At 40.3% G+C, this 27100-nt stretch overlaps 1 protein-coding gene and 1 long non-coding RNA gene across 2 annotated transcripts in view; both read left to right on the forward strand.

The window, feature by feature from the left end:
* Positions 1-1499: 1499 nt before the first annotated feature.
* Positions 1500-27100, forward strand: part of VCAM1 (vascular cell adhesion molecule 1) — a 70623-nt gene continuing 45022 nt past the window's right edge. The window contains exon 1 of the mRNA XM_045513260.2: positions 1500-1628. Coding sequence (XP_045369216.2) covers positions 1515-1628 — 114 coding nt within the window. The 5' untranslated portion in view covers positions 1500-1514. The remainder of the gene's footprint in view (positions 1629-27100) is intronic.
* Positions 14913-23578, forward strand: LOC141578616 (uncharacterized). Its single transcript, XR_012509152.1, has 2 exons — positions 14913-15565; positions 23295-23578. It is a non-coding gene; the product is annotated as an uncharacterized LOC141578616 (long non-coding RNA).

Consider the following 27100-nt stretch of genomic DNA (forward strand, 5'->3'; position numbering starts at 1 on the left):
TCAAACCGTTAACCATTATAAACAGAGAAAACAACTTTTATGGGCGGCAGCTTTCAGCAAGTCCAGATACGGTCTTGCCCAATTATTTGGCCATGACACTGCCTTCTGTCACAGAGAAGAAAAGAAAACATGCAAAGATTGTCAAAACACGATGGAATTAATGGTATGTTCTTTCCAGCCTCTGTGCCTTTGTTCATGCTGGTCCCTCCTCTTCCCACCCCCACACCGCTCTCTCATAAAACTCGTATGTTAAATATTAACTATGAGTTAATTCTGGGAGCCCTTGGGGACTGGCCTCCACACACACATACACACACACACCCACACACCCCAACTGCATTAGTTGCCCCTCCTTTGTGATCTCAACAGTGCTCTGTAAGTCTCCTCTTTTAATAGCATTAGTACGAGGTACTGTGAGGTTCCGCTCAACTTCTCTGTACCTTCCTTTCACTAGATTGTAAATTCTGTGACTGCGGGAAACACATTTGTCTTGTTCACTCTGATACGTCTAGTGGCCAGCACATAGCAGCCATTCAACAGTTATTTGCTGAATGCATACATGAATGAATGAATGAAAGGTAGAACCAATAGTAGAGCAAAATTTTCATCTGTTGTTCAGTTAGTTTGTGCAGTAACTTCCTAGGTGTTTGCGGATCCCCACTTCTGTGGGCTTGTTGCTGGCACACAGTTGTTGCAGTGACGCCGTGTTTCTTAAAGACCTCCATTACCTGTAGGACTTAGCGCGCGTTATAAGAAGAAGGATATGATGCTACTAATAGGGGAGTCACAGGCTTGGCCCCTGAATGGTCCAGTTGGCTGTGGTCTGGAGCTTCATGGCTTAAACTGAGCTGCATCAGGACGAGGCATTTCCATTCATTACGGTGGGCAAGTGGGTCAGAGTGACAGAGTAGGAGAGCGGACACGAGTAACATGGAACAAACTACAGAAAGAATTCTAGAGATACATGACCCACCAAATTCCTTTTCTGTTGGAAATAAGACCAGAATCTGTGGAAATGACAGGGAATATCTCCCAGAGATAGTAGCAGAAGTGAAGGCCAAACAACCAGACCTGTTAAGTGAATGCATTTTGTTTCAAAAAGCAAATATGGTAAAACTTAGGATAAATTTTTGCTCAGAAGTGTCCTTTCTGAAGATCATCAAAATAAGTTTTCAATGTAGCTTCCTAAATCCAGTCTTCGCTCTGTTAGTTATTAGGGATTTTTTGAATAAACAATCCATGCATAACTCGGCACTCTGTCCTGCTGTTTTCTGACTTGAGATGTGGTCATCTAGAAAGGATTTCTTTCTTATATTAAAGTCTGGAAGCTTAGAAACCTGGTACTTCCGGCCTGATGTAGTGTGTGCTTCCCAGAATTTTAAAGATTAAGATGAATCATGACAAGTGAAATGACCCTAGACAGAGAACACAGAGGGCTGGTGCGTGTTTGCTGTAACCTTCTGAGAGAGCTCTTCATCTCGTTTACATGTTCTTGAGAGACTGCCTTCCGTACCATGATGACCGAGCCATCCGGACTGCAGACCTCCCTCCCCACACAGCAGTTGCTTCCTCAGAGGTCCTGTGCATCTGGATTACCTTTTAATCACGGGCCACGTTCTCGGTTGCAGGTATACGAAAAGCAAGCTGCCCCTTTCTGAATATAACTCTCTTGTTTCTTGTTTAATTTTTATTGTGTGAAAATAATGCTATTTTTTAACTTAACACCTTTGGATTGGTTGTTCACAATGACCATATATTGACAATCAGCCTCAATTTTTTCTCAGTTTTTTTATTGTGGTAAAATATGCATAACATAAAATTGACCATCTTAACCATTTTTAAGTGCACAGTTCAGTGGTATTAAATATGTTCCTAATGTGCAACCATCACTACCATCCTTCTCCAGAACTCTTTTATTTTGTACAACTAAAGCTCAGTTACCCGGTGAGCAATAACTCCACATTCTTCCCCACCATCTAACCTCTGGCAATCTCCATCCTACTTTCTGTCTCTATGATTTTGTCTACTCTAAGTATCTCACATAAGCGGAATCACACAGTATTGTTCTTTTCGTGACTGACTTATTTAACATAATGTCTTCAGTGTTCATCCACATTATAGCATGTGTCAGAATTTCCCTCCTTTTTATGGTTGAATAATATTCCATTGCACGTATGTACCATTTATCTGTCAATGGACACTTGGGTTGCTTCTGTATTTTAGCTGCTGTGAATAATGCTGATGTGAACAGGGGTGTACAAATGCCACTTTGAGATGATGCTGTCAGTGCTTTTCGGTATAATACCCAGAAGTGAAATTGCTGGATCTATGGTAGTTCCTATTTTTACTTTTTGAGGAACCATCATACTGTTTTCTACATTGTCTACCATTAACATTCCCATCAACACTGCATGAGGGTTCCAATTACTCTACATACTCACCAACATTTGTTATTTTCTTTTTTTTTTTTAAATAATAGCTATCCTAATGAGTGTGAGGTGGTATCTTATTGCAGTTTCGTATACTATTACAGAGATCGTTGAAGTAAAAAAACCTTTACGTAAAGGATTAGGTGTGTGTATGAATTACGCTTTTTGCTATCTCAGTTGATAAACTGATCCATCAGATATTCAAAAGGAAACTGAGGCTATCTCCCACTGTTGTGAGGCCCATCTGCCACCGTCAATAGCAACAGAAACTTACAGCATAGTTGTGAAATTCCAAATTCAGAGAGACCTAAGATCGAGTCTCACTTTCGCTGTTTATTAGCTATGTGATCGTTAAGACCGTCTCCTTAATTAAATTGTTATTCTCAGTAGAATAGTAATATTCTCTATGCCAAAGGTTTCCTATGAAAAAATGAGACCTTAACTGAGTTAAAACATTTGAGTTAAATGAAGTAATGCATAAAAATTATGGCACACACTGAGCATTCCATAAATACTACCTGCATTACTGATGAAGATTGTTATGCAAACATACCCTGTATTCTGAAAACACAAAGCAGCTTTTTGGCTGAAACCAGCTCCCAAATGGTAACAGGGAAACCTTTTCCAACAGGTTATAAGGAAAAAATCTGAGGGGAGGAGATAATATTTCTAATCTTAGAGCTCAGGAGAGAATGCTTTTTTCATCATTTGGCAAATCAGGGGTCTTTTGGGGACACCAGAACAAGGCACAGTCAGAGAGTTAAAACAACTTCTCTTAAAAGGAACAGACTTCCCTCATGTGAAAGTTTGCTCAAAGTTGATGGGACAAGCACTAAGAAATAAACTTTTCCATTTTGCTTGGGTAGTGTGACCCGGGGACCAACTAGTTCACATCTTGGAAGAGCCAACTTGCTAAATATAGCTGCTGTTTCTTAAAAATGTTATTTTTATCCATTAAAATAATATTATTGTTACCAAGTGTCACTGGGGGTTTACTTTGTGAAAGAAACTCGTCATAGACATACGGGATCAAATATGAATATGACACGGCCCTGCCCTCAGGGGTCTTACGCGGAAAGGTAGAATATACCTATTTAAAAAAAGCCATACTCAGCATCAAGGGCTAAATGCTTTATGACTGATGATTGACAGCACGAGAATGACTCATTTTCATCTAGAAAAAGAAGAAGACTTGGGCCTTATTGGTTTTGGCTCCACCACTTATTAAGTTTTGGTCCCACTACTTATTAAGATTGTAACCTGGGAAAATTCACTTATATTCTTTGAGTTTTCAACTTTCCGAAGGCTGAACAGAGGTGATAATGTCTGTGTTACCACTGCCATGCAGTTGATATAAGATTCAAATGAGCTAAGGCTTATGAAAGCACGCAATAAATTATAACACTAGCGCTCTGATCTATGACGTGATCATTTTGCTTCCTCTGTCTCATCATAGGATGAGATGAGACTCTAATAACCACTTTCGTTTTTTTGTTTTCTGTCTTAGCTCATGAAATATCTGAAAGTTGTTTCTTTGCGTGTGTGTATTGTGTGAGCATTACTAAGTCTCAAACTGAAGCAGCAGAGCTAACCACAGACATCTGGTCTCCTAATAATATCTCAGCACTTGATCCTGAAGACAATAGATTGCACCTATTTCAGAGAACAGTTAGTGTCACGCTCAGTACACAGCGGAGGAAATGGAGCTTTCATTCATGTAAACACTTATTGAAGAAATGATGATGAACAGCCTTCCCTGCACCGAGCGCCCTGCTATCAAGAAAAGGCAGGGAGCTCAGTTCTAACACTGACCTTTGCTGGTAACTCCTTGGCACTGAGTAAATCATTCATCTCCCTGTCCTTCAGTTTCCGCCTCTGTAAACTGAACGTTGCTTAGTTGCAAAACACACAGCCAATCTGATGCCTGAAAATACTGAAAGATAGAGACAAAGTGAAAAAAGGAAGGGTATGAAATCCTCTTCCATTCATTTCATCTGTGACAAGGGGGTGATTGCTATTCTTCAGAGTTATCAGAGTGGGCCGGGGAAAGAATAATTTGTTGGTGGAAGCCAAGGTGAGCACTGGGTGGATCCAGGAATTTGAGTGAGTGTTGGGTAGTCGGGAAGGAGCTGGGGCAAGATAAGACTGTCAGCTTCCAGAATGGGAGCTTCTAGGGTAAGTATCAGAAACGAGTCAGGAGACAGCTCTGGTTAGTATTTAGGGAATTTTAAAACTAGGTTGTAATGGGCCGAAGGAGTTTTTGTGGGATGAAGAGAGATCTCAAATTTTGTCCATAAGCCTAAAAGTAGAAGTTGGTTCTACGCCAGATGACTTGGCACTGATTTTCACCCTGGGTTAGACAATTTTCTGTGTGTGTGTGGTATCTCAGCTTATTGTGAAGCATATTAAACATAGGTGAAAGCAATGTTCAACTAAAGGATAAAGAAAAAGAAAGTTAATGAAATAATATTCAAGATAGGAACTGAAATGAGCTGAGGGGGCCTCTGGAGAGGAACACAGCTAACATGCATTAAGTTCACATGCATGCCTGCGGGGCCCCGGGAACTCTCACATCCACAAAATAACCTCGTTATCGCCATGCAAGGTGGTTGACATACAGATGTGAAAAGTGAAGTACAGAGAGTCAGCAACTTGTCTGAAGTCAGGAATGACTGTGCTGTTGAGCTCAGGTTTCAACTGTGGAGCGTGTGACACTGTTCTCTCAGAAACTGTCGTGGCCTCAGCACCCTTGGCACACTGTCTTCGTCGTTAGAGAATGGTCTCTCCTAGAAAGGGGAGCCCTCTTCCAAACGTCTGTCACAGTGTTAGCACTACCGAAAGCTGTCATCCCAGTGCGGGGCACATGGATTCAGGCAGCGGCATGTGAGTGTTCTATTGTCACCCCATGGTCACCGCTGGGGCTAGCATTTCATGAAACCTGCCGACCTTGCTTAGTTGGGAAGACGATGGGGGTGGGGGAAGGACCCTAAATCCCACTGTCATTTGGAAAACTGGGCGGTGAGAGTAGGCAGTCCACTTCCCAGAGGCAAATCTTTTCGAATATGCATAATTTCATAGAGGCACAGGATTTCAGAGCTGAAGAGATCTTAGAGATGGAACTTGGCTCTATGGCCCAGTCTAGGTTAGAGGAAAGCTAGGGCAAGCGTTCATTGATGGCCCTCGTGTTTTCCTGAACTCAGCATTTTCCTGTCTGTGGCACTGGGTGTGTGATTAAGCCATTTAACTGATGCCTGGATTTGTAATTTATTAACCCAGGAAAACGGCATTTATCATTTGAATGTGTCAGAGTTAGGGAGGGAAAGAGTTCTTCTAGAAACTCTGTTCTGGGCTATTTAGGGCGACCCTGCTTGCCCACTGTGGGAACTGGTACTTGCCTTGCTGACCCCTGGACTGAGTTCTCCCAGCCCTAATGAACTCGGAAGTACCAGCCACGAAGGTCTGGGTACTTCCCATCAAGGATAAAACTGAAAATAGGAACCCTTTGGTTGCTGACTGTGAGATAAACTTGCCTAAGCAGCCTGGCAAAAGCAGCGGATCATGTGAAAAGCCACATGACTAACCAGAAATAATTGGAGCTCGAAAGATGCCAGTGTCGATGAGTAAGATTTCTTCCATCAAAGGGTCCAGTTAAAGCAAATTCACCCACTCACAGGTTCTTAAGTGCCGTTAGCATTTACCCTGAAACATTTCACTCTTCCTGAAGTGGCAAATTAAGTGATTTAATTAACACAGAAATGTCAGCCTTTATTGACTACAACTAGCGGTCCATGCATTTCTGCTTTATTATTAATTCATTTATTGCTTTATTCGACACATCTTTAAAACCTACTGTCAGCTAGGCAGGGTGCAAGACACAAATAATACTTCCTTCATGAAATTTTTTCTGATTCCTCCTGTGTAAGTTTATATTTCCCTTTCCTGCAACCTAGTGGCTATTGTTGGCGTGTCTCCAAATAGATTTATGACATTTGCGTTGTATCATAGCAAACTGAGAACATGTCTTATCCTACTATTCAGAACAAAGAAAATTGAAGGCAGACATAATGCTTTACTAATGTCTGTAATTTTCATGGTACTTAAAGTTGTCTTGGCCTAAGGTATGTTCTCGGGATTGTGGAGTGAATGACTGAATATTTGTTGAATTGAATAAGAAGTTGATTTAGTGTAAGCTAAGTTATGCTGCCTTAACAAACATCCCTTAGAATTCAGTAGCTCACAACACAAAGGTTTATTTCACATCTATGTTAACGTCCATTGTTAGTTAGGTACAACTCTACTTCCTATCTTTCTCATTCTGCCATCTGGGTAGGAGGAGCAGCTACTAATTGGGACCAGCCTATCTTGTGGCAGGGGGACAAAAGAGACAGCAGAAGCACACGATGGACCAGAAGTGGCATGTATCACTTCTGCTCAAATTTAATTGGCCAAAGCCAGTCATGTAGCTAAACCTCCCATGAAGGGCAGACAAGTATGATTCTCCCACAAAGAAGACAGTGAATATTTGAGAATAATAATATAACCTAACACAGAAGTCATCCTTATTTTCAAGAAGCTTAAAATATAGTTGAGGAAGTAAGCTAGACACAACTACAACTTAAAAAATGAAGTGTAAGCAACATGTTATAGATGTAAGAGGAAGGAGAGACTTCTGTTGACTGAGATTAGTTGTAGGAGGCTTAATAGAGGATGTACCCTTTAGACTGGGCATTGAAAGTAGGATTTTTTGAGAAGGAAATGGGGGAAAGTTGGACTCAGTGAATAGAGTATCAGGAAACATATGAAGGTGCTCAAACAAAAGGTGGACTCAGGAAAAAAGTGAACAGCACACTTTCGGTGGAGAGTAAGATGCCACATAAAGGGAAATAGTGTGTTAAACTCTAGACTAAAGAATTTAGAGCCCATTCAGCAGGCAATGGTCAGCCAGTTTTGGAAGCTAAATGAAGAAGAAGGGGTTGGAGAGAAGCTGAAGACAGTTATAAGACAACTTGAAGTGTTTAGGCAGGAGATACTAAAAGGAGAACCAGGGCAGTGACAAGTATAATGAACAGGACAGAATATATATAGGCAACTTGCAAAGACAATCAACAAAGCTTGAAAACTGACCAGTTTGAGGAGCAAAGTGTGAGGGGAGAGAGAGAGAGAGAGGAGTTGAAGATGATCAAATAGTGGTGGTGTCATTAATGGAATTAGAAAAATAAGAAAGAGCTGACTTGTGGAATGGGAAAATAATAAGTTTTATTTTAGCTACGCTGAGTTTGAGGGATTTCAGATAGAAATGTTTAGCAGGCAGACGGCTCTGTGGAAATAGAGTTTAGGACTGTGGTTGTGATCGAAGATGTAGACATGTGGGACCCTCTAAAGAGGGGAGAGTTGAAACCATGGATGCAGGTGAGACTATCAAAGGGGAATATGGCTGAGAGGCAGAGCCTTGGGGGATCCCCCACCTGCAGGGTGTGTGAAGATGAAGATAAGTCTGGGAGGAAGACTGAGGAGCACTTGCAGGAGGAGCAGAGGACAGGGTAGCATCAGAGCACTAAGCTGACGCAGATGAGGGTCTGAGGAGGAGAGAGGGGTCAACAGGATCAAATATCTCAGAGAGCTCCAGGAGGAAGAGGAAGTAGAAAGGGACACGGGCTTAGTGGAAGAGATCAGTGGTGATGGGTAAGGAAACAACTTCAGTCAATAATAGGGATGTCCTTTTGAGATATTTGTTAATGAAAATCATAGATATTGAATGATGGAGAGGTAGTCAGAGGGGTGGAATCAAGAGTACAGTGAGTGGGCGAGCCTCCGAAATGAAGACGGACACTCTCCATGCGTGGAGGGCAGGAGGAGACTATGTACTAAGAGGGGATGCAGTCAATGGGAAGGCGAGAGTTCAAGGTAGCTCTTGCCAGAGAAGAGGATAAGAAATGTTCATTCTTTGAAATTTAAAAATAATTATGTGCTATTGAAAAATCAGGGTTTTTAAAACCATGCATATAAAACTAGCCAAGAGAAGGAGAAGAGATCTTCTATGTGACTATATTGTATTTATTTTCACATATTCAGTGTCCACCAAGGGCCATATATTCACATGCAATAAATGGTGTGGGGACTATATTATTGGGCTGCAGGATGGATGATTTTGGGAAAACGTGTTTGTTGCCTGGAGCTCACTAATGGTCCAAGTGTCCTTTCAGTGGGTGAAGAGCACTGGAGGCCTTTCATGAGGGCATGCTAGAAGCCTTTTCTTCCTACCAGTTTGAGATTGCCGGTATTTCTCCAAGGCGACTAGGACTTTTGCAACCCACAAAGCTCTGGGGGGAATAACACCCAACCAGAGCATAATCACGTTACACTGGGCTGCTGTCTGTGATGTGAGAAGACTGTCCTCAGGCAGGAAGAACTGGTGAACTTAGCAAAGAGGGACATTTGTAATATTTATTTCTTCGTTCTTTCATTCATCTTCTACACTCATGCAACATTCCACAGTGTTAATGAGCACCTGCCTTGTGGCAGGTCCTATTCTAAGTGCTGGCGTCTCCACTCACGGAGACTATGTCGCTGTGAACCAGTAACGATATTTGTGTAATGTCATGTAATGATGAGTGTTATAAAGGAAAAATGAAACAGGTTGAAGAGACAAAGAATAAATGGTGGAGGAGGGGGTGTTGGGGGGGACTGCTATTTTACAGAGAGCTGCCTTGGAAGGTCTCTGATGAGAAAACACCAAAACAAACACCTGAAAGATCTGGAGGAAGCAAATCCTATGCAGAGTGAACAGCCAATGCCAAGACTATTCATTCTTGAGACGAGAATGATCTTGACATGTTTTAGGAAGGGCACGTTCTGGGCAGGAGTAAAAGGAGCAGGTGGAGAGCAGTGGATGTGAAGTTGGAAAGAGAGGCCATATCACATGGGGCCTTGAAGGCTGTTCTTTTCAGTGTGATGGGAAACTGTTGGATGGGTTTGGACCAAGAAAGCAACATATCAGGGATTATGTTTTTAGAGGATGGCTCTGCCTGCTACATGAAAACAGACCATAAAAGGGCAAGACTTGAAGCAGGGAGACCGATCTGGAAGCTGCTACAGCTATCCAGGCAAGAGAAGATGCAGGCTTGGATAAGGATGACAGCAGTGGTGGTAAGAAGAGGTGGAAAGAGTCTAGATGGAGTTTTCATGTTTAAGTAATAGTTTTATTGAGGTATAATTCATATGCCATAGCCTTTTGTTGAATTGTGCACATTTAAAGTATAAAATTCAGTGGTTTTACAGATCAGTATGACAGGTCTCCATAATGGAGGCGATTCCAAGTATAGAGGGAAGAGAGGCATCAGAAATTTCACTTGGGTTAAGGGATAAGCAACTGGATGGACACGGGCAACATCTGCTGAGATGCAGAGAACTGAGGAGAAGAAAAGTACTTCTATCCTTGGCTTGGAGATGACCTAGAAGCACATAGAAAAATGCCCAGTATGCTTAAATGTAAGATATATTGGCTATTTTTTTCCTGCACATAACGCTTCCTCTCTATTTTTGGACAAAAAAAGCAAATCTGAGGTCCAGTTACTGAAATTGGGATACAGAGCCAGAGAGTTTCAACAGAAAGACTGATATGGTGTTCAGAAGTCAAACTGTGGATCTAGGAAGCTTTTTATTTCTATTTTTCAGGGGCTGGAAAGGTCTCTTAAATATGACAGAGGATTAATTTCTTTTGGAAGTCAGATAACAAATTATCAGGCAGGACATTTTCTGTAGGAAGCCAGAGAGCAAATGATCATATTGGGTATTTTTAGTGGGCCATAGAACGCCTTCCATGAGTATCCTTTTATGGAAAAAGAATAAGAGCATAGATCAGATGGTGCATGCTTGTTGCCCAATAAATCACCAAATATGTGAAATTTGGTGATCTCCATTGGGATTCCCCACCATTCATTCTACCATCCCGACTTTGTGATGTGCCAATAGCTTCTGTGAATTGTGTGTATTTATACAGTAAATTTACAAACAAATTTTAAGATTTACATATACATATATGCATACATAACACTTAGGTTTAACAGCAATAATTCACATTCATTACTAAATTTATGGATGAAACAACTGGAGAAAGGCCAACTGAGTTGAAAGTGGAGAGGGAAATTCAGAGATACATTTTTTTAATGGGAAGTACTTGGTTTGGATTCTCGCCTTAACCTGCACCCTGGGACTCATTTGTCTTAGTTATCTACAGCTATACAATCAAAAACGTCCATAGTTAGTGGCTTAAGACAGCAATTTATTATTATCTTTCCTAGTCTTGTCGGTTGACTGAGTGCATCTGGGCAGACTTCACTTGGGGTCCCTTGTGTATTTGCAGCCGTAGTGCTGCTGAGTTGGACCTGTGACGGTGCAGCTGGGCTGGGTGACCAAGATGGCTTCTTTGTCACGTGTCTGGCATTTCTGTGCTCCTCCAAGTGGTCTTTCTGTCTAACAAAGTAGCTTGAACTTCCGTCACGGCAGCTCAGGGCTCCAAGAGGCAGGACATGGAAACTTCAAGTCTGCACAAAGTCCAAACCCAAAACTGACACAATGCCATTTCTACCACATTCTGTTGGTTGAAGCCCTCAGGGGAGAGCCCAGATTCCGGATGGTGAAGGGACAGGCTCTATCTTTAGATGTGGAGGTGTGACATACACATAGAAGGAGGGAAAGAACTGATGACAGCCATTTGGGAGATAAACTACATTTAATCAGCATTTAATCAGCTTGTAATCATTTTCCTCTCATGCAGGAATTGTCAACCCTTTTAGAAACAAAACCGTTTTTTAAAATATTAATTTATTGAAATAGAAAAGAAACTAAATAGCCGGTAACTAGCACTGTATTAAGTCCATTCTGTCATCAGAAAATCAGAGATTTCTGATTATTTTGTATCTTATATAACATCACTTTATTTATTATTTTACTTTATCTACATTACAACTTATCCAACATCAAAAAATTATTTTGACACATAATTCCTTATTTTGTTATCAAATCATTAGACGCTATTCCTCAAGAAAATAGACCAAGCAGATTTGGATTCTCCTGCAACTCTTTGTTGGTTTTCAGGATCAACCATCTGAATACTCTTTGATTTCATTTTTAGGCCTAGATCTACAGGCCAGTGGAAAGAATAATTTCCGGAATCATCCTGGTCATAACTTTTGGTCAATGTGATCCATTCAGTTTAACTGTACAGAGAACCATAGATACGGACCACCATATGTGCCTTTGTCAATCACATTCCTGGGTATCGGATCTAGGGAGGGGTTAGGCAAGAATGGGAAACCAAACAAGATGGTACTAGTTGGAGGTCCAGGACTGGCCGGGATTTGAAACGTGTGGGAGGAATCAGCAAGAGTTGGCAGGTATGAAACCAGGAGCCAACCAGGACTATCGCCAGGGGTCTTTGAAATAGTGAGAAGGGCGGGCAGCCCAAGCAGGACAACGGCCAGCGTAAGAACTGAGCTGCAGCCCAGGAGACATCTCACCCCCAGGGAGCAGCTAAACAGCACTACAGAGACAGACAAATGAATTATTAACAAGCTGTTTTAAACACTTAATAAGACAGAGATAGGGCAAAGCTAAGAGTGCAGGAAGCAGCAATTGAGAAGATACACTTGTGAGTTAGACCAATAATTATTCAAGACAGGAAAGTCTTTTAAACTTAGCTGCTCAACCCCTTCCAGTCATCCCTAAAGAAATTTCCCTCTGACTGGACAAGACTCTGTAAAGTCCATAGCACCCGTAGGTTAAGGAATTCCCCGTTCTTGTTGTTATGAAGAGTTCACACCCTCCTGTGATCATAAACTTCCAGTTCACCTGTGTGAAATGTTTGCAGAGTGTTTGGCATGTGGCACTCAATGAATGTTAGTTCCTTCCCTGCCTTTCTTTTAGTGGCAAGATATGCAAAAGACCACTTAGCAAGAAGCAACTCTTGGCCCCGTCTCATAAAGGTAGAGCTGATCTGGTTTTGTAATCAATGTGTTGGCTATTCTCCATTTGTTGGTATTACCACAGTTTTCTGAATGGTACTTGTAGATTCCAATGCAGGAACAAATTGATAATCATGAAGAGTGGTTGCCTACATAGTACATAAAATAGTCTGCTCTGATCCAAGTTCCTCTGAAACAAAGTTAAATTTAAGCCAAAAGAGGTTGAGGCTATCAGAAGGAAAAGATTTGAGGGTCACACTTATGTCCATGATAGGGACTTGGTAGAATTTTTTAGAAAAGGTCTAACATTGACTCTCTCGTTTATTAAGAAATCCAAGTAAAGATTTATATAGGAAGGTGAAATGACTTCAAAATGAACACTTTCATAAGAATCCAAGCTGTTACTTCCTGTATTAGCAGAAACTCTCAGCAGCACACCCTGACATAGAGGGCCAGTGGTGAGTACCGTAATTCAAGTGAGGAATGGCAAAAGCAGACCATTTCCAGAACTGCCCAGTTAATCAAAAAGCCTGGAACTATTCCCAGAATGTTAAAAAAAAATTTTTTTTAAGTCTATCAAAACCTCAAGATAACCTTTGTACAACTGATCTAATGCCAATGGGATGTGAGAAGACAGTCAGAGATCTGCATTATCAAAGGGGTTTTACAGAGAATAAAGTGACTTGGGAAAGGAGGCTAGCACAGAAAAAGTAAACACAAATCATTTGTATGTGGTAGTTGGAGGGATTGTTGAGGGGAGGGCAAGGAAACATTCAAGGGGAAGAAGAAACTGTTCTACAATGTGGAGGAAGTCAATCAGGTTTCAGCTTCCCCAGAGGATAAGCATAGTATAATTATGAACTTGTACTTGGCACCAGATTTATTCCCCACACAAACAATTAACTCAGACCTAGGAAAAACCCTAAGAGAGAAGAGGAGACGTTTTATTTGAAGGTGGGTGCTGTGGATGAAATAATAAATGGGAGTGTTTTTATTCTCACAGATGACTTCCAAGTGGAAATTCCAAGTCCCACAGTATCCAATGGAAAAGATAAGCGATGAGAGCATTATTCACTTCCCTGCGGGAAAGTATTCCTCAGTGATTACTTGGGGTCCAGAGGTAGTTTCGTATCGCACCAGTGCTCTTATAGTTGAGTCTAATTACAGCACTCTCAACTTTCCAAGAATTTTTAATGACTAGAATATTTGAAACTTTGTCATTTCCTGAAAGGCTCAAGTAAATCACATAAATAATTCTCATTTGGCCCATATACAATCTATTAGTGAAGTAGTTCAAGTGCCCTCTGACTTTACACACTGACTCCTTGAGTTTTTACGTAAAAGCACATCTGTTTCATTCAACCAATTGCAACTACAGAATTCTCTCTAAGAATGTCAAGTAACACAAACAGATACCAGTAAAGGGTCATTTTTCTCTCCCTTAGCAACACTTTTTTTCAATTAGCTAAAGATAAACATAGCTGCCTCTATATGTCAGCAATTCTACGTCTAGGTATATTGCCAAGAGAAATATGTCCACCTCAAAGATATACAAGAATGTTCACAGTAGCTTTATTCATAATAACCTAAGACTTAAATAAACCCAAATGTCCTTCACAGTAGAATATTACAAAACTGTGAAAAGGAGCTAGCCACTGTTATATGCAACAACACGGATGAATTGCCAGACACAAAGTTGAGTGAAAGAAGGTAGGCACAAAAGAATACAATTATGATTCCACTCATATAAAGTTCAAAGACAGTTAAAATTAATTCATGGTGATAGAAGAATAGTGGGTATCTTTGGAGGATATTGACTGCAGTGGGCACCAGAAAGCCTTCTGGAAGGCTGGAAATGTTTTATGTCTTGTCTCTGTGATGGTTTGATAGGTGTACACACATGTGAAATGTAATTAAGCTGCGTACTTAACATTTAAGCACTTTACTGTATGTATATTAGAGCTCAACTTTTTAAAAATATAAAAGAAAAAGGAGCCTTTTCAGAAGTTTATAGTTGGAAAGCCAAAATTTAGACTTCTACTCAAGACACCAGCTCTTGATTGGTGATACAGTGATGGCTGTATCCAATAATTTTCTGTGAATATAGTTTGTGCCCCAAATTTTAGAAAAGTAAGCATAATAGGAAATTATAATTAAAATATCTTTTCTCTACATATTGGACATCAATAATAATGATATCAGCTACTGTTCATTGTACATGTGATGCACAACCCAGAATGTGGTTCATTTATTTTCAACAAATAATTTCGTCATTTCTTATTGTCTTGAATTTAAAGACTATGGTGAAGTATAGAAACCTAAATCAGGTAAATAGTCCCCGTTATGAAATTCTCATAGCAAAGTTTATTTGTCTGCTTTGCTATGTTACAAATATGCTGCCAAAGGAGGCTACAGAAAGGGGAGAGTGAGCTCTGCCACTGGAATGGTTTTACTTCAATTTTCTTCCAATAGAGTGGCCTCCCATTAGTGCTTCTCTGATTCGGGTAGTTAATCTTCAGAAGTAATCAATAAAAGTTTTAGTTTTAGGCCTCATTTTAAAAAAGAAATAATTTTTAATCAATTGACTTTCAGAAAAGTCCTTCACCTTGACTTTGTTGATTTTTCTTAAGGATTCAAATAAACCATGTCTGTACTTACAGGAAGCATGTGCTTCCATTCCAAGGAGGAGATGCTCTCTTGCATTTAGAAGTTTTGAATCCATTTCAGGAACCTAGTAGGACAACGGAGAGCATTGAGGAAGCCATTAATAAGTAAGAACCACTTGGGTGCTACAGACATTCATCATGAATGCCAAAGAAACCCAAGAGGTAAAGCCAGTTGGGAGCAGTTTCATTCTCAAACGAATATCATTTTGTTGGGGAACACTGTTGGCTGGGTAAAACTTTTGAAAGCTGTGCCCTCATTGTCCACAGTGCAGCCAAACATCTGGGAGAGCACTCAGGTTCATAACCCTTGTCTCTGATTCAATTTCAAAACCCAGCTTCTTGGCTGCTGTTTTGAAATGATGGGAAAAGTTCAGCTGAATCTCAGCGGTGGCCATGGAGCAATCACAGCTTAGAAACAAAACATTTTAAAAAAATACTTGAGCATCTTGCGGAGCCTCAGGAAGCCAGTGCTTTTAGGAGAGAAGTCCTGGCCCCTGAGGCTTGACAGGTATGTGGAAACCCAGGAGTGGGGGGCTGGGTCTGCTTAACAACAATTTAAGGGGCACTCTTGGTTGCTGCTTCCTGAAACCAGAGTCTTGCACGAGCTATTTATGGAGAATAGTGGGTAAACTCTTCAGTCGGCATTATTTATAAACTTCTAGGGAGTTTATGAATATTAATAAGATGAGGGGACAAAAAGCTGTGAATGTTATAATGTAGAATTTGGCAAGCAGTTATTTTAGTGGTTTAGAATTAATTTATTCTTTATTGTTTAGAAAGATCACTCTAGCTTCAGTGAGAAGGGAAGAAGCAAGTCTGGAGGCTGATGCAGTAACACAGGCCAGAAATTAAGGTAGTGGCACTTGGGATGCAGAAAAGAGTGGATTTAGAAGATAATCGAGCAGCAGATGACTGACCCAATGTGGAGGCTTAGGAAGGGGGAGCATCCAAGAGCTAAGTCTGGGATTTGGGCTTGGGGGGCAGAGTAGACTCTGGCACCATTCTCGGAGAGAGGGAACTAGGGGAGTAGGACATGTTGGGAGGAGGCAGACTCATTCACATGTTTGAACTTACTAGTTTTAGCTCCTCATCCAGCTCTCCATGTCTCAGCCCAGAGAGCGATCTGGAAGAGAGATTGAGATCTGAAAATTGTCTGCATAGAAATGGTCATCACAGGTTTGCTAGTGCCTCAGATCACCACGGAACCTAGAACAGATCCTTCAGGACTGTTTAAGGGACGGTGCCGAAGAAAAGGAACATAAAAGGGAGAGAGGGGAGTGGCTGGATTGTTAGGAGGAGAAACAGAAGAGAATGATGATTCTCTAGAGCCAGAAGTGAGCCTTCCAAGGGGGTAATAATTGGTGACAGTAAACACGAGTGACAAATCAATAAAAAGGGAAAAGCAGCTATTGGATTCAGCTAGGAAGTTGTGAGCACGGTCCTTGGCAAGAGCAGACTTAGTGAATTCTATCTGCGGCAAGTTGGGTTTTGAACACAAGGAGAGAAAGTGAAGACAATATGTGTAGAAGACTCTTTCAAAAAGCCTGGCTGGTCAGGGAAGGAGAGAAGAAGGGTGGTGACTGGAGAGGAAAGTGGGAACTAGGAAGAGTGTTGTTTGTGTGTTTGGTTTTTGTGTCAAAGGAGAGACATGTTTTAAAATGCTGGGGAATTATTTAGCAAACACTTAAATAATACTTGCCATGGGCCAGGCACTGTTCTAAATGCTTTACACATATTCACTAATTTAATCCTCATAAAGGGAGATATTCTTTGATCTCCCTTTACAGATGGCAATGAACTTGTCTAAAGCCACATGGCTGTACAGGGTGAAGTCAGAATCTGTCCCTGGGCTACCTGACCCCAGAGTTCGTGCTGTTAATCATTACCCACTGGATCCCTTGCTGTGTTCTGCAGAACTATGTGGGTGGGAAGGAGTCATCTGTGGAGGAAAAATGTTTAAAGGTACAGGAGGGGGAGGAAAAACAGTAGAATAAAGTACCTCCAAAGATGGGAAGGGAATGGGGCCAAGAGCACAAGTGGAGAGGTCAGCCTTAAACAGAAAGGAATATTGGAATAGGAGAGAAAGAGGATAGAAATTAAGGGTATAGCTGCAACTAAATTCATACTTTCAGTGGCAGGAGATAGAGGTTTTTTTCGAAAGTGTGGAGGAGAAATGGTCTGAGAGCAACCGTAGGGAGTAAAGAAGATGCTGATCTAATTTTCAGACCTGAAAGTTTCATATGGGATGTGGGAAAGGAGACTGTCACTCAAGAGGCTGCTTGGTATCTCGAGAAAGAGCCAAGTTTTACTTAAGGCAAAGAGGGAAGGCTCCATGAAGATGTAGGGAGGTTAATCACGGGGAGATTCAGAGGAAAGACATGGGAGGGAGAAGAGGGATGGGGAGCTGGGGTGAGAGCAGAGACTAGGGTATCAGTAACCAGAGGGGCTTGAGTCTTGGGAGGGCAGCAAGAATAACCAGGTCTTCTCTACCATGTCTTGTGAGTTTCCCCAGCTGAGAGGACATCTAGAAGTCAGTCTTCTGATTGGGGGAGTGGCTGAGTGAGTAAGGAGAGGAGAGGAGGGAGGAATGGTGGGACTGGGGGTGGTTCAGGGGTCCTGGAGGGGTGGTACTTCCAAATGAGTCATTGTTCTGGAAGATGAAAAGCCTTTGGCAGAAGTCACTGTGGTCAGATCCACCTGTGAAAGTTCTTGAGAAAGGACTTAGAGGAAGGCTCCTTGTGTGTGTGTGTGTGTGTGTGTGTGTGTGTGTGTATGTGTGTGTGTGCGCACGTGCTGAGAAAAGTTTTTCCTATCTAGTGTCTTTGATATTCAAAGTGACAAGTCTTGTAACATTTTGTACCAACAGTATATTTCAATGTATATTTCAGTAGACTGGCCATGTCGCCTGTCAGGGGTGACGAGTGTTCCAGCAGCCCAGTTACTTCTCTCCAGAGGGCTACTCCTGACCACATTAGTACACTGTGCCCTAAATATCTGGAATATGCATCAGTCAAATGGAAAGCTGCCTTATTACTATTAGAGAAACATTACCAACAAATAAAAAGAGGACAAAAAAATCCCTGAAAGAGAAATGGGTAAAAGATTTGAATGAGAACTTCACAGAGAAAGAAATATGAGTGACCAATACACCTGTGAAAAAATGCTGGCCCTCACTTATAATTAATAAAACACTCTTTCACCTATTATATTTACAAAGACATATAAAAATTAATACCACAGAGTGTGCAGTGCTGACATGTCTGCTTCGAGTGGAATACTATACAGCCATTATAAGAACGAGGCAGAGTTACACGCTCTGCTATGTCAAGAACTCTGCAATATGTTAAGAAAAAAACAATGAAGATTCAGAATAGTATGCATATGAAATACTATTTTAAAATCAGTCTCATATATGTGCTTGTAAATGATCAGAAAATGTTTGGAAGAATACAGAAGAAGTCATTATCATGTTTAACTCTGGAGAATGGCTTTGGAGGCCTAAGGGGATACAGACCACGAGGACAGATGGAAACTTTTTAAAAACTTATTTTGTTATGGAAAATTTTCATCATATGCAGGTAGAGAGAATGACGTAGTGAGCCCCGTGCCCATCCACCCATCACCAAGGTCCAACAGTACTTGATTAGGTCATCCTTTTGCTCTGTTAGTTTGCATTATTTTTATTTCAAAAAATGCAACATAATGAAAGTGATTTTCCCCAGTGCCCTCACATCCACAGGCTTGTTAGCCTAAACTCTGGTTTCCAGAGGCAGGAGAAGGCTTCAGGGACTGGGGAGCTGGGGAGGTTTAGCTACGTTCCTCTTGAATTCTGTCAGCCGTGTGGCTAGAGGAACAGCTTACTTCGTCCAGATAATACAAAACTATCCTTAATTTAAAAAGCAACATCAAAGGAAGACAGTCCGCTCTCCAAGGGGAATTTAATATGCTCACTGCACCCCACCCACACCCCCCAGTCCATGTTTTCATTAAGGGACAATTTGATTTATCCTGCAGCTTATTTTTATTTCTCTGTTAAGATTTACTTCATTTCCCAGCAGAGACCCAAACTGAGAAAACAGTACCTTCCTCTTCAGATTAGTGTGTCTTGGACAGCCAAGAAGCTGCTGCCAGATGTCACCCTTGGTCACAGTGAATGTCTCACGCCGGAGGTTCAGGGGAGCTTGGAAGAGTACATAGATTCCCAGTAGGAAGAGTGTTGAATTCTGCCGACTGAAAATGAGGATACCTGCTCCCTGCCTGCATCCATTCATTTACTCAACAGTCATTCATTCCACTTACCCTGCTCTCTGCCAGGCTCTGTGTTAGAGTTAGGATTGTGAAGTTGAGGAGCACACTGCCTCTGACCTTCAGGGGCTTATCAAAACTGGAAAGAATCTTTCAAGATTTACTCTGCTTCCTCTGCTCGGATTGATCTTTCCTATCTTGTCCACTTATTCTTACTCATCCTTCAGAATTTAGCCACGAGTCACCACCTCCAATGAGCAACCCACACTTAACAATTTACTGTTTCCTTTGCCGGGAACACCCTTCCTATCTTGTTCACCCAGACTTACTCATCCTGCAAAACTGGGGTCACCAGTTCCCATCACTAGCCCAGGCTGACCCCTCACATTCAATCTAGACCAATCTGCTCACCAGATTGCATTACAGATTATCACATGTTTGCCTCCCTTTGGGGCAGAGCTTTTGATTCTCCAGTTTGTATACAGTGCATGGCATACATGTTCATTGGATTAATGCATAAAGAAGTGTAACAGCATAATTTCTCTGGGTTTTGTGCCGCTTAGGTTCTCGTAAGTGCCTTCAAAGATAATCTCCCTGGTTAACAGGCTCTCCACAGCTGCTTCTCCTTCTGTCTGTGTTCCACCAAAACACAGATCTTATCTGAGAGGGCCCAAGGCTCCAAATAACAGGAGCGGATTTATGTCTGGGGTCCCAGCCCCAAGCAACTAACATGTAATGCTCATCTCTTTGAAAGAGACATTGGTGTTGGGTTCAGAACCATTGTTTGATCCTTTCCGTGTTAAATACTTGAAGTATAAGAAGAAATTGGAACTAACATATATTGTTGAGATTTGACTCTATGGAATCTTTGGACAGTGTAAAGGTCATTGCAGGGTGTTTGTACGATTGTCGAACTCTTAAGAAAGACCAGGCAACATATGCCAGGTGACGAATCATACTCAGTAAGCGCTAGACCGAGAGTCAGGGACCTAGATTCTCCTTCCTTTTGAGGTCTCAGTTTCTTCACTTGCAAAAGAGAAGAAAAAGGAGGAAGAGGAGGAGGAAGAAGAAAAGGGAAGCAGGGAGAGAAGGAGAAGGAGGTGCCTTCAAGGGTCTCTCATAGCTTTAAGCTCAATGAATCCATGAGTCCATTATCCAGGTTGCAAATATCTTCAGTAAATTGAAACAAAAAGTTAGTCCTCTTATCTGATCTCCTCTTCTGTAAATTGCCATTGAGATATGAGGGATTATTGTAATATTCTTTTTTTCCCCCACTAATCCTTTTCTGTGAACTGAGACATTTACAGGTAACAAGCAAGCAAAAAAAAAAAAAAAAAAGTCCTTGTGGGAATTGGACTTCAAGAGAAAATTCCAGTGTCCATTGTTTTGCTTGATTTATTTTTGGCAAAGCTGTCTTACTTCTAGTTGCCATTGCATAGTTTGAATTTAATCCAATGGGAGAGAAGATTCCATCTTTATTTATGACTCCACTGCTGATGGCTCCCATTATGGGTGGGGACGCAGCTCTCTGGAGCTGGTCTGGCATCTGAGCTTCCAGGCTGTGGCATTTCCAGAGGCTCCTGTGACCCTGCCCATCCATACCACTGCCTTCCCCGCAACAGGACTGCTGAGGGACTTCCTTAGAGTACAGCTTGTTCAGTTTTTTCTTTAGCATCCATGATTCTACTAAAAGAAATCAGGCATGACTAGTTGATAAGTGTCTCCTTGATTCAGATTTATATCAGATATCAAAGTGGGAGAGGTAGGAAGTGACTTACACCCCCAAAAAATGAGAATAACTACTAGTAATTGTCACATGCCCACTACATACCAAGTCTTTCTTCATTTCTTCTTCACACAACACTGTGAGATAGGTACTATTATAGGCCCCATTTTATAAATGAAGAAATTGAGGTTCAAAGAAGTTGTTATCTAGTCTAAGACTACGTAGCACTATGTCTGTGTTCAGACCCAGAATATCTGACCCCACAGTCTGTGCATATAACCAACCACTATGCTATACTGCTTCTCAAGAACTGTATGCCATCAGACCTGGAAGACAGCACTGAGCAGAACCAATGATGTAAGGTTTTTAGTGGATTCCAAAATGATAACAGAAGCTAATTATCAGCATGTAACCTGAGTTAGAACAAGATAAGTTTTGGATATAGATATAGAAGTCTTTGTTAAATAAAAGATAAATTTAAGAAACATCCCAGATACAATAATCCAAGAGAAATTAACAAGTTGTATTAGTTAGGGTAAATGGTTTCAGCTGTTATAACAACTGCTCCCACATATCAACAGCTTATCACAACAAACAAAAACCATTTATTACTCCCAGTTCAGTGTGGCTGATAGGTGGGCTCTGCTCCACACAGTCATTCAGAGCAGGATCAGGGCACTTAGGCAAAGAGGGCACTCATCTCGGGTACAGAATTGAAGGGAGGAACTCAGAAATCAAGATAAAATATTTTAATGCAGTATTTTGAAAAAATCAAAACTAATGCAAAAATATTCATGATGAACAAAGTATTAAATTTTTAAATTAAGACAGTATTCAACAGAGCTGGGTTAAGAGTGAGGTGATTGAAATGCTGGAGAGGCTGTGGAGAAAAGGGAACCCTCCTACACTGCTGGTGGGAATGCAGTTTGGTGCAGCCACTGTGGAAAACAATATGGAGATTTCTCAAAAGACTAGGAAAAGACTTACCATGTGGCCCAGTCATCCCACTCCTGGGCATATATCCAGAAGGAACCCTACTTCAAAATGACACCTGCATCCCAATGTTCACAGCAGCACTATTTACAATAGTTAAGACATGGAAACAGCCTAAATGTCTATCGACAGATGACTGGATAAAGAAGATGTATATTTATACAATGGAATACTATTCAGCCATAAAAATGACAACATAACATCATTTACAGCAGCATGGATGTCCCTGGGGAATGTCATTCTAAGTAAAGTAATCCAGAAAGAGAAAGAAAAATACCACATAAGATCACTTATATGTGGAATCTAAAAAAAAAAAAAAAAAAAAGAAAGAAAGAAAAGGGGAAAAAAAGACAAATGAACATAAATACAAAACAAAAACAGACTCATAGACATAGAATACAAACTTGTGGTTGCCAGGGGGGAGGGGGTAGAAAGGGACAGACTGGGAGTTCAAAATTTGTAGATACTGACAGGTATAAATAGAATAGATAAACAAGATTATGCTGTAGAGCACAGGGAAATGTATACAAGATCTTGTGGTAGCTCATGGTGAAAAAATATGTGATAATGAATATATGTATGTTCCTGTATAACTGAAAAATTGTGTTCTACACTGGAAATTGACATAACATTGTAAACTGACTGTAACTCATAAAATTAAGAAAAAAAAGTGAGGTGGTTGAGACTCAGTTGTGTTGGCTAATTAAAGACAACTAAAATATCCAACTAAACAGAATGACATTTACTCGGAAAATGTAGGTTCACAGGTGTGAGCAAAACAAAAGCATGCATTATTGCTCCTTCCCTCCATGCCTAGAGCCAAGACAAAGGGGAAAAAGTGTCTCCAGATCAGTGGGGGAGCAAACATTGCATTTTCCCCATCATTCCAGGCAAGAGATGGAGCACAAGGATGTAGGAACTAGAGTGGTTTTCACTTTGGCAACCATGGGACCCCAAGGAACTGGTTTGATAATCCAGACTGGGAGGAGCAGCTTGTCCACTTGGCCTCAGTTGGTGGCTGCTCTGGACAAATAGCCCCAAAGAACCTTTGGTTCAGGGCTCTTACTGAGGTAGTTATTCTTTTCACAGAGACCAAGATACCCAGGAACCATCTTAAATAATATTGCTAAAAGCCAACCATTATCTTACATGTTGAATAATATTTATACCCAAATATTAACTCTTAAAAAACTGCAGATGAGTTGCATTATCCTGCTTTTAATGCAAGACAATCAAGCTTCAATTCACTTAAAGCATAGTCTGCTGGTTTTAGGGTGGAAGCCGTGTTTGAAAGCGGCAGATGCAGGCGGGCCCAGGACTCGAGAGGATAGTCCCGGCACCCTATCAGGACGCACCTCCGCAGACAGGTCTTCCCGCCAGCCGCAGCCGCGTGACTGTTCTGCTGTCTTCTTCATGGCACTTCTCCCGCTCTGACCTTGTCTTACTTAGTTGTTAACTTGTGTACTGTGTCTAACCCAGCATGCTGTGAATACCAGGAGATCAGAGCAGTGCTTGGCTCACAGCAGGTGCTCAATAAAAATGGAATGAACAAAGTAAGTTAGCACCAATCTATTGATTCTGCTTGGACTACTTTCCCTTCATGAAATTCTTCCATGATTAGCACATAAACAGACACTTAATACATAATAGTTGCAATTATTGTTACTGGGAGGGGGTGGAGGGTTGGGGGGTTACAAATGGCCTTGGACCAGTGGCTCATAAGGAAGGCAAATAACAGTACTACATTCAGACTTTTGATACAATGAAATAAACCCAATTTACATCACGCCATTATAGCAAGTTTTACATATTTAATCCACATCAATAAATACTCATATTTCAAAAGCACTCCATTTTCTAGGACTTTCTTTGATTCTTGATAGATAATGGACGTGAAAAGAATTCTGGTAAAGTGGACCTGTGATGGCAGCTTTTGCAGTTAAACATTCAACATTAATTAATCATTATGCACACACACTAACACATAGGCACACATATGCATACATATTCAGGATAGATAGATAGATAGACAGACAGACAGACAGACACATACATATAGATGTACAGCTATAACTATAGAAAGATGTGTGTAAGTTTCCTGACACATGTAACTCACATCATACTAGTATTCACAGCAGAGTTCCATGTCCAACAATTTCCACATCATCAAGCAGCACTTATAAACTAAATGGCTTGGAGTAATTTATGATCCAAGTTCAAATAACTGCCATGGATTCAATATTCTAAGGACTTATATTAAAATTAATGTATTTCATCAAACTGGGTACATTTTTAGGTATTGGGTCATATTACCCTGTTCAGTAGTAACACTCATCCAGTGATAATGATTAATTTATAAGAATTCACAATTAATCCACACTGTCTTGATTCAGAGCCAACTCTATATTTTAACACTCTCCACATTTTAATATTTTAAATATTTACCTATATTTGAACATCCCTGAAATCAAAGATGTCTTGTAATCAACATCTTATAAATACAGTATTTCTTTTTTTTCCTTAAAAGCTGTTATTAAAGTAATGGTGTGTCTTCCCATCAATGACAACTTAGAATAAAAGAAGTATGGTATTTATTTGTAAGAAACATGATAGATAGATTTATAATGTTAACATATTAAGAACTCATACAGAATGATGATAAATGCAGTAAGACGTGAGAGGTAAATGGGCAAAGGACATGAACCTTCCATTCACATCAGAAAAATGTAACTAGCTGGTAAATACAAACAACTTTACCAGCACTCAAATAAATTAAAATTAAAACAAACAAAAAAAACTATATTTCTGTCTTTCAGATTAGCAAAGAATAATTTTTTAAATATCCAATGCTAATTAGAGTAAAATAGAATGGGCACCCTCATCAGATTTTGGTGGGTAAATTGGCACATAATTTCTGGAAAGCAATTTGGCTGTATATATTAAAATTTTTAAAGTGTCCACACCCTGTTTATTCTTTCAGGGATGTATTACAAGAGAACAATCAGGAATAGGTTAAAAACTTATTCACAAAGACAATAAGTAGAAAAAAGTCAAGACTCTAAATTCACATGCTATAATTCAGTTATGTAAGGAATTCAGAAAAAAATAACTTAATAATATATCTTACTGGTATATATTTTACAAATAAATGCGTATTATTTTAATAACCAGAAAAAAAAAGTTAAAAACCAAAAGGAAAAACAATGACCATGGGCTATTCTGACAGAATTTCTATTTCCTCCCAAAGGAAAGAAGAAAAATTTGCTTACCACAAAGTTTGTCTTCGTATAAGACTTCTCACCAAAAATTATGTGTCTGGGGGCTTTTATACATTTATGTGGCATGATATTTCAAGATTTGTTAGGTTTAGATGACATAAAAGTCTTGATCCATGGATTTTAAATTTGGGGGGAAATTGTTTTGAAGCTTGCTATTATTATTTGACTCTTTTTTCAGACACTGGCACCTCATCAGTGAGAATTACCCTGTTAAGCACTGTCTTCCTGGATGAGGAAGTTTTCAATGTCCTTGCTAAAGATGGGACTAGTCAGCTTTTTATTATCTCTTGCAAATAATAGTCGGATGCAGTTCCTATCATGTAGATATTTATTTATCCAAAAACCCAACAGAGACTATACGCTGCTAATTAACAGTTATGTAATAAGAACATTGCAAGATTTTCCTTTAATAAGACTCCTGTGTCCAATTCAATACTGTCTCAGCATGAAACGATCTCCCAGAGGTCTCTGGCTGTTTCTTAGTCTCTCTACCTCTCAGCCTCATCTCCAATCTTGAAATTTTAGTTTTGTTTACAAATTTCTTTAAAAAAAAAACCCCATAAAATACTGCCTGCCTTGATGTGTGCCTTTGATGTCAGAAAGGAAACAGTTAAAATTGAACCTAAATGTATATACTTCATTTCTTTCATATATCAGTAACTTTCTTCTTATTATATTTACTGTTTCATGTGTTTATACTTTGGGTATTTTATTTAGGTTTGTTGATAGAATGCATTTCATTCGGACCCTCAAGTAGCTTGCAGGCTAGTTAGGGGTGGTAGGGTTGTGAAGCAGATATATTATCAGCATTTATAGTTTAAGGTCAAGAATATTGTCTATTTTTTTATCCAACATAAGTTTATTGAGTGTGTGCCGTTAGCCAGAGAGAGTTCTGGGCATTGGGATATAGCGAGGTCCAAGGCAGAGCCTTTGCTCCCTGAAGAGGAGGGTTAAGGGGGCACTCCGAGAGCATGGAAGAGAGGCGGGCTTCCATTAACTGTTGATCCACAATAATCTCGGTTTCTTTTCCCCTCACCCCCAATTCTTATTCCTCAGCTCCAGTCAAGTGGGTTTCTCATTCAGTAGGTCAGGAATGAGAACTGGAACCTGATTTTTTAAAACTCTCTTTGACAATTCTGATACACAAGTTTGGGAACCACTGTATCACTAAGTAGCCATAGTGACATCACACAGAAGTAGGTGAAAATGTTGAAAGGCAACAGAAACATTTCCCTGAAGCATCTACTTTCACAACGTCTTGCTGCTATTAGAATTTTGGATTAGAATATAAAATCTTAATGGTATCATCTCTACCTGTTCAACTATATAATTAAGACTTTCCTGTGTTCCTCTAGGTGATTCTCTACTTTCGTAAGTTACTGAATTAACAGTCAACTGAAGTTATTTCTTTTGTTCTCATTTGAAATTATCTCCTTACAAAAATGATGTGGCCGTCTAGTGTCTTATTGTTTGTCTGGTTGGTGCAAGCCTGTGACATTTCCCTATCATAGTTTCACAAATGTTCCGTGCTTTCTTGCCTCTGGGCCTTTGAACACGCTATTCCATTTTCCATTCATTGGCTCATTTACATTCAGATATGGAGTGTGGAAGACAATTAAGCTTTATACACACAAGATCTCAAAAGATGTAACTTCCATGCATCCTATCATTGAAAGCTACGGAGGATGGGCAAAACAGGACGGAGCGAGACAGGATTTAATTCCTTGCATGTTCTAGCTCAGCAGTGATGAACATGTACATCACCTTCGCAGTACAGTCATTGATTATTTCTTTTACCGTC

The sequence above is a fragment of the Camelus bactrianus genome, chromosome 9 (genome assembly GCF_048773025.1).
Source record: "Camelus bactrianus isolate YW-2024 breed Bactrian camel chromosome 9, ASM4877302v1, whole genome shotgun sequence".
Taxonomy (NCBI): Eukaryota; Metazoa; Chordata; class Mammalia; order Artiodactyla; family Camelidae; genus Camelus; species Camelus bactrianus.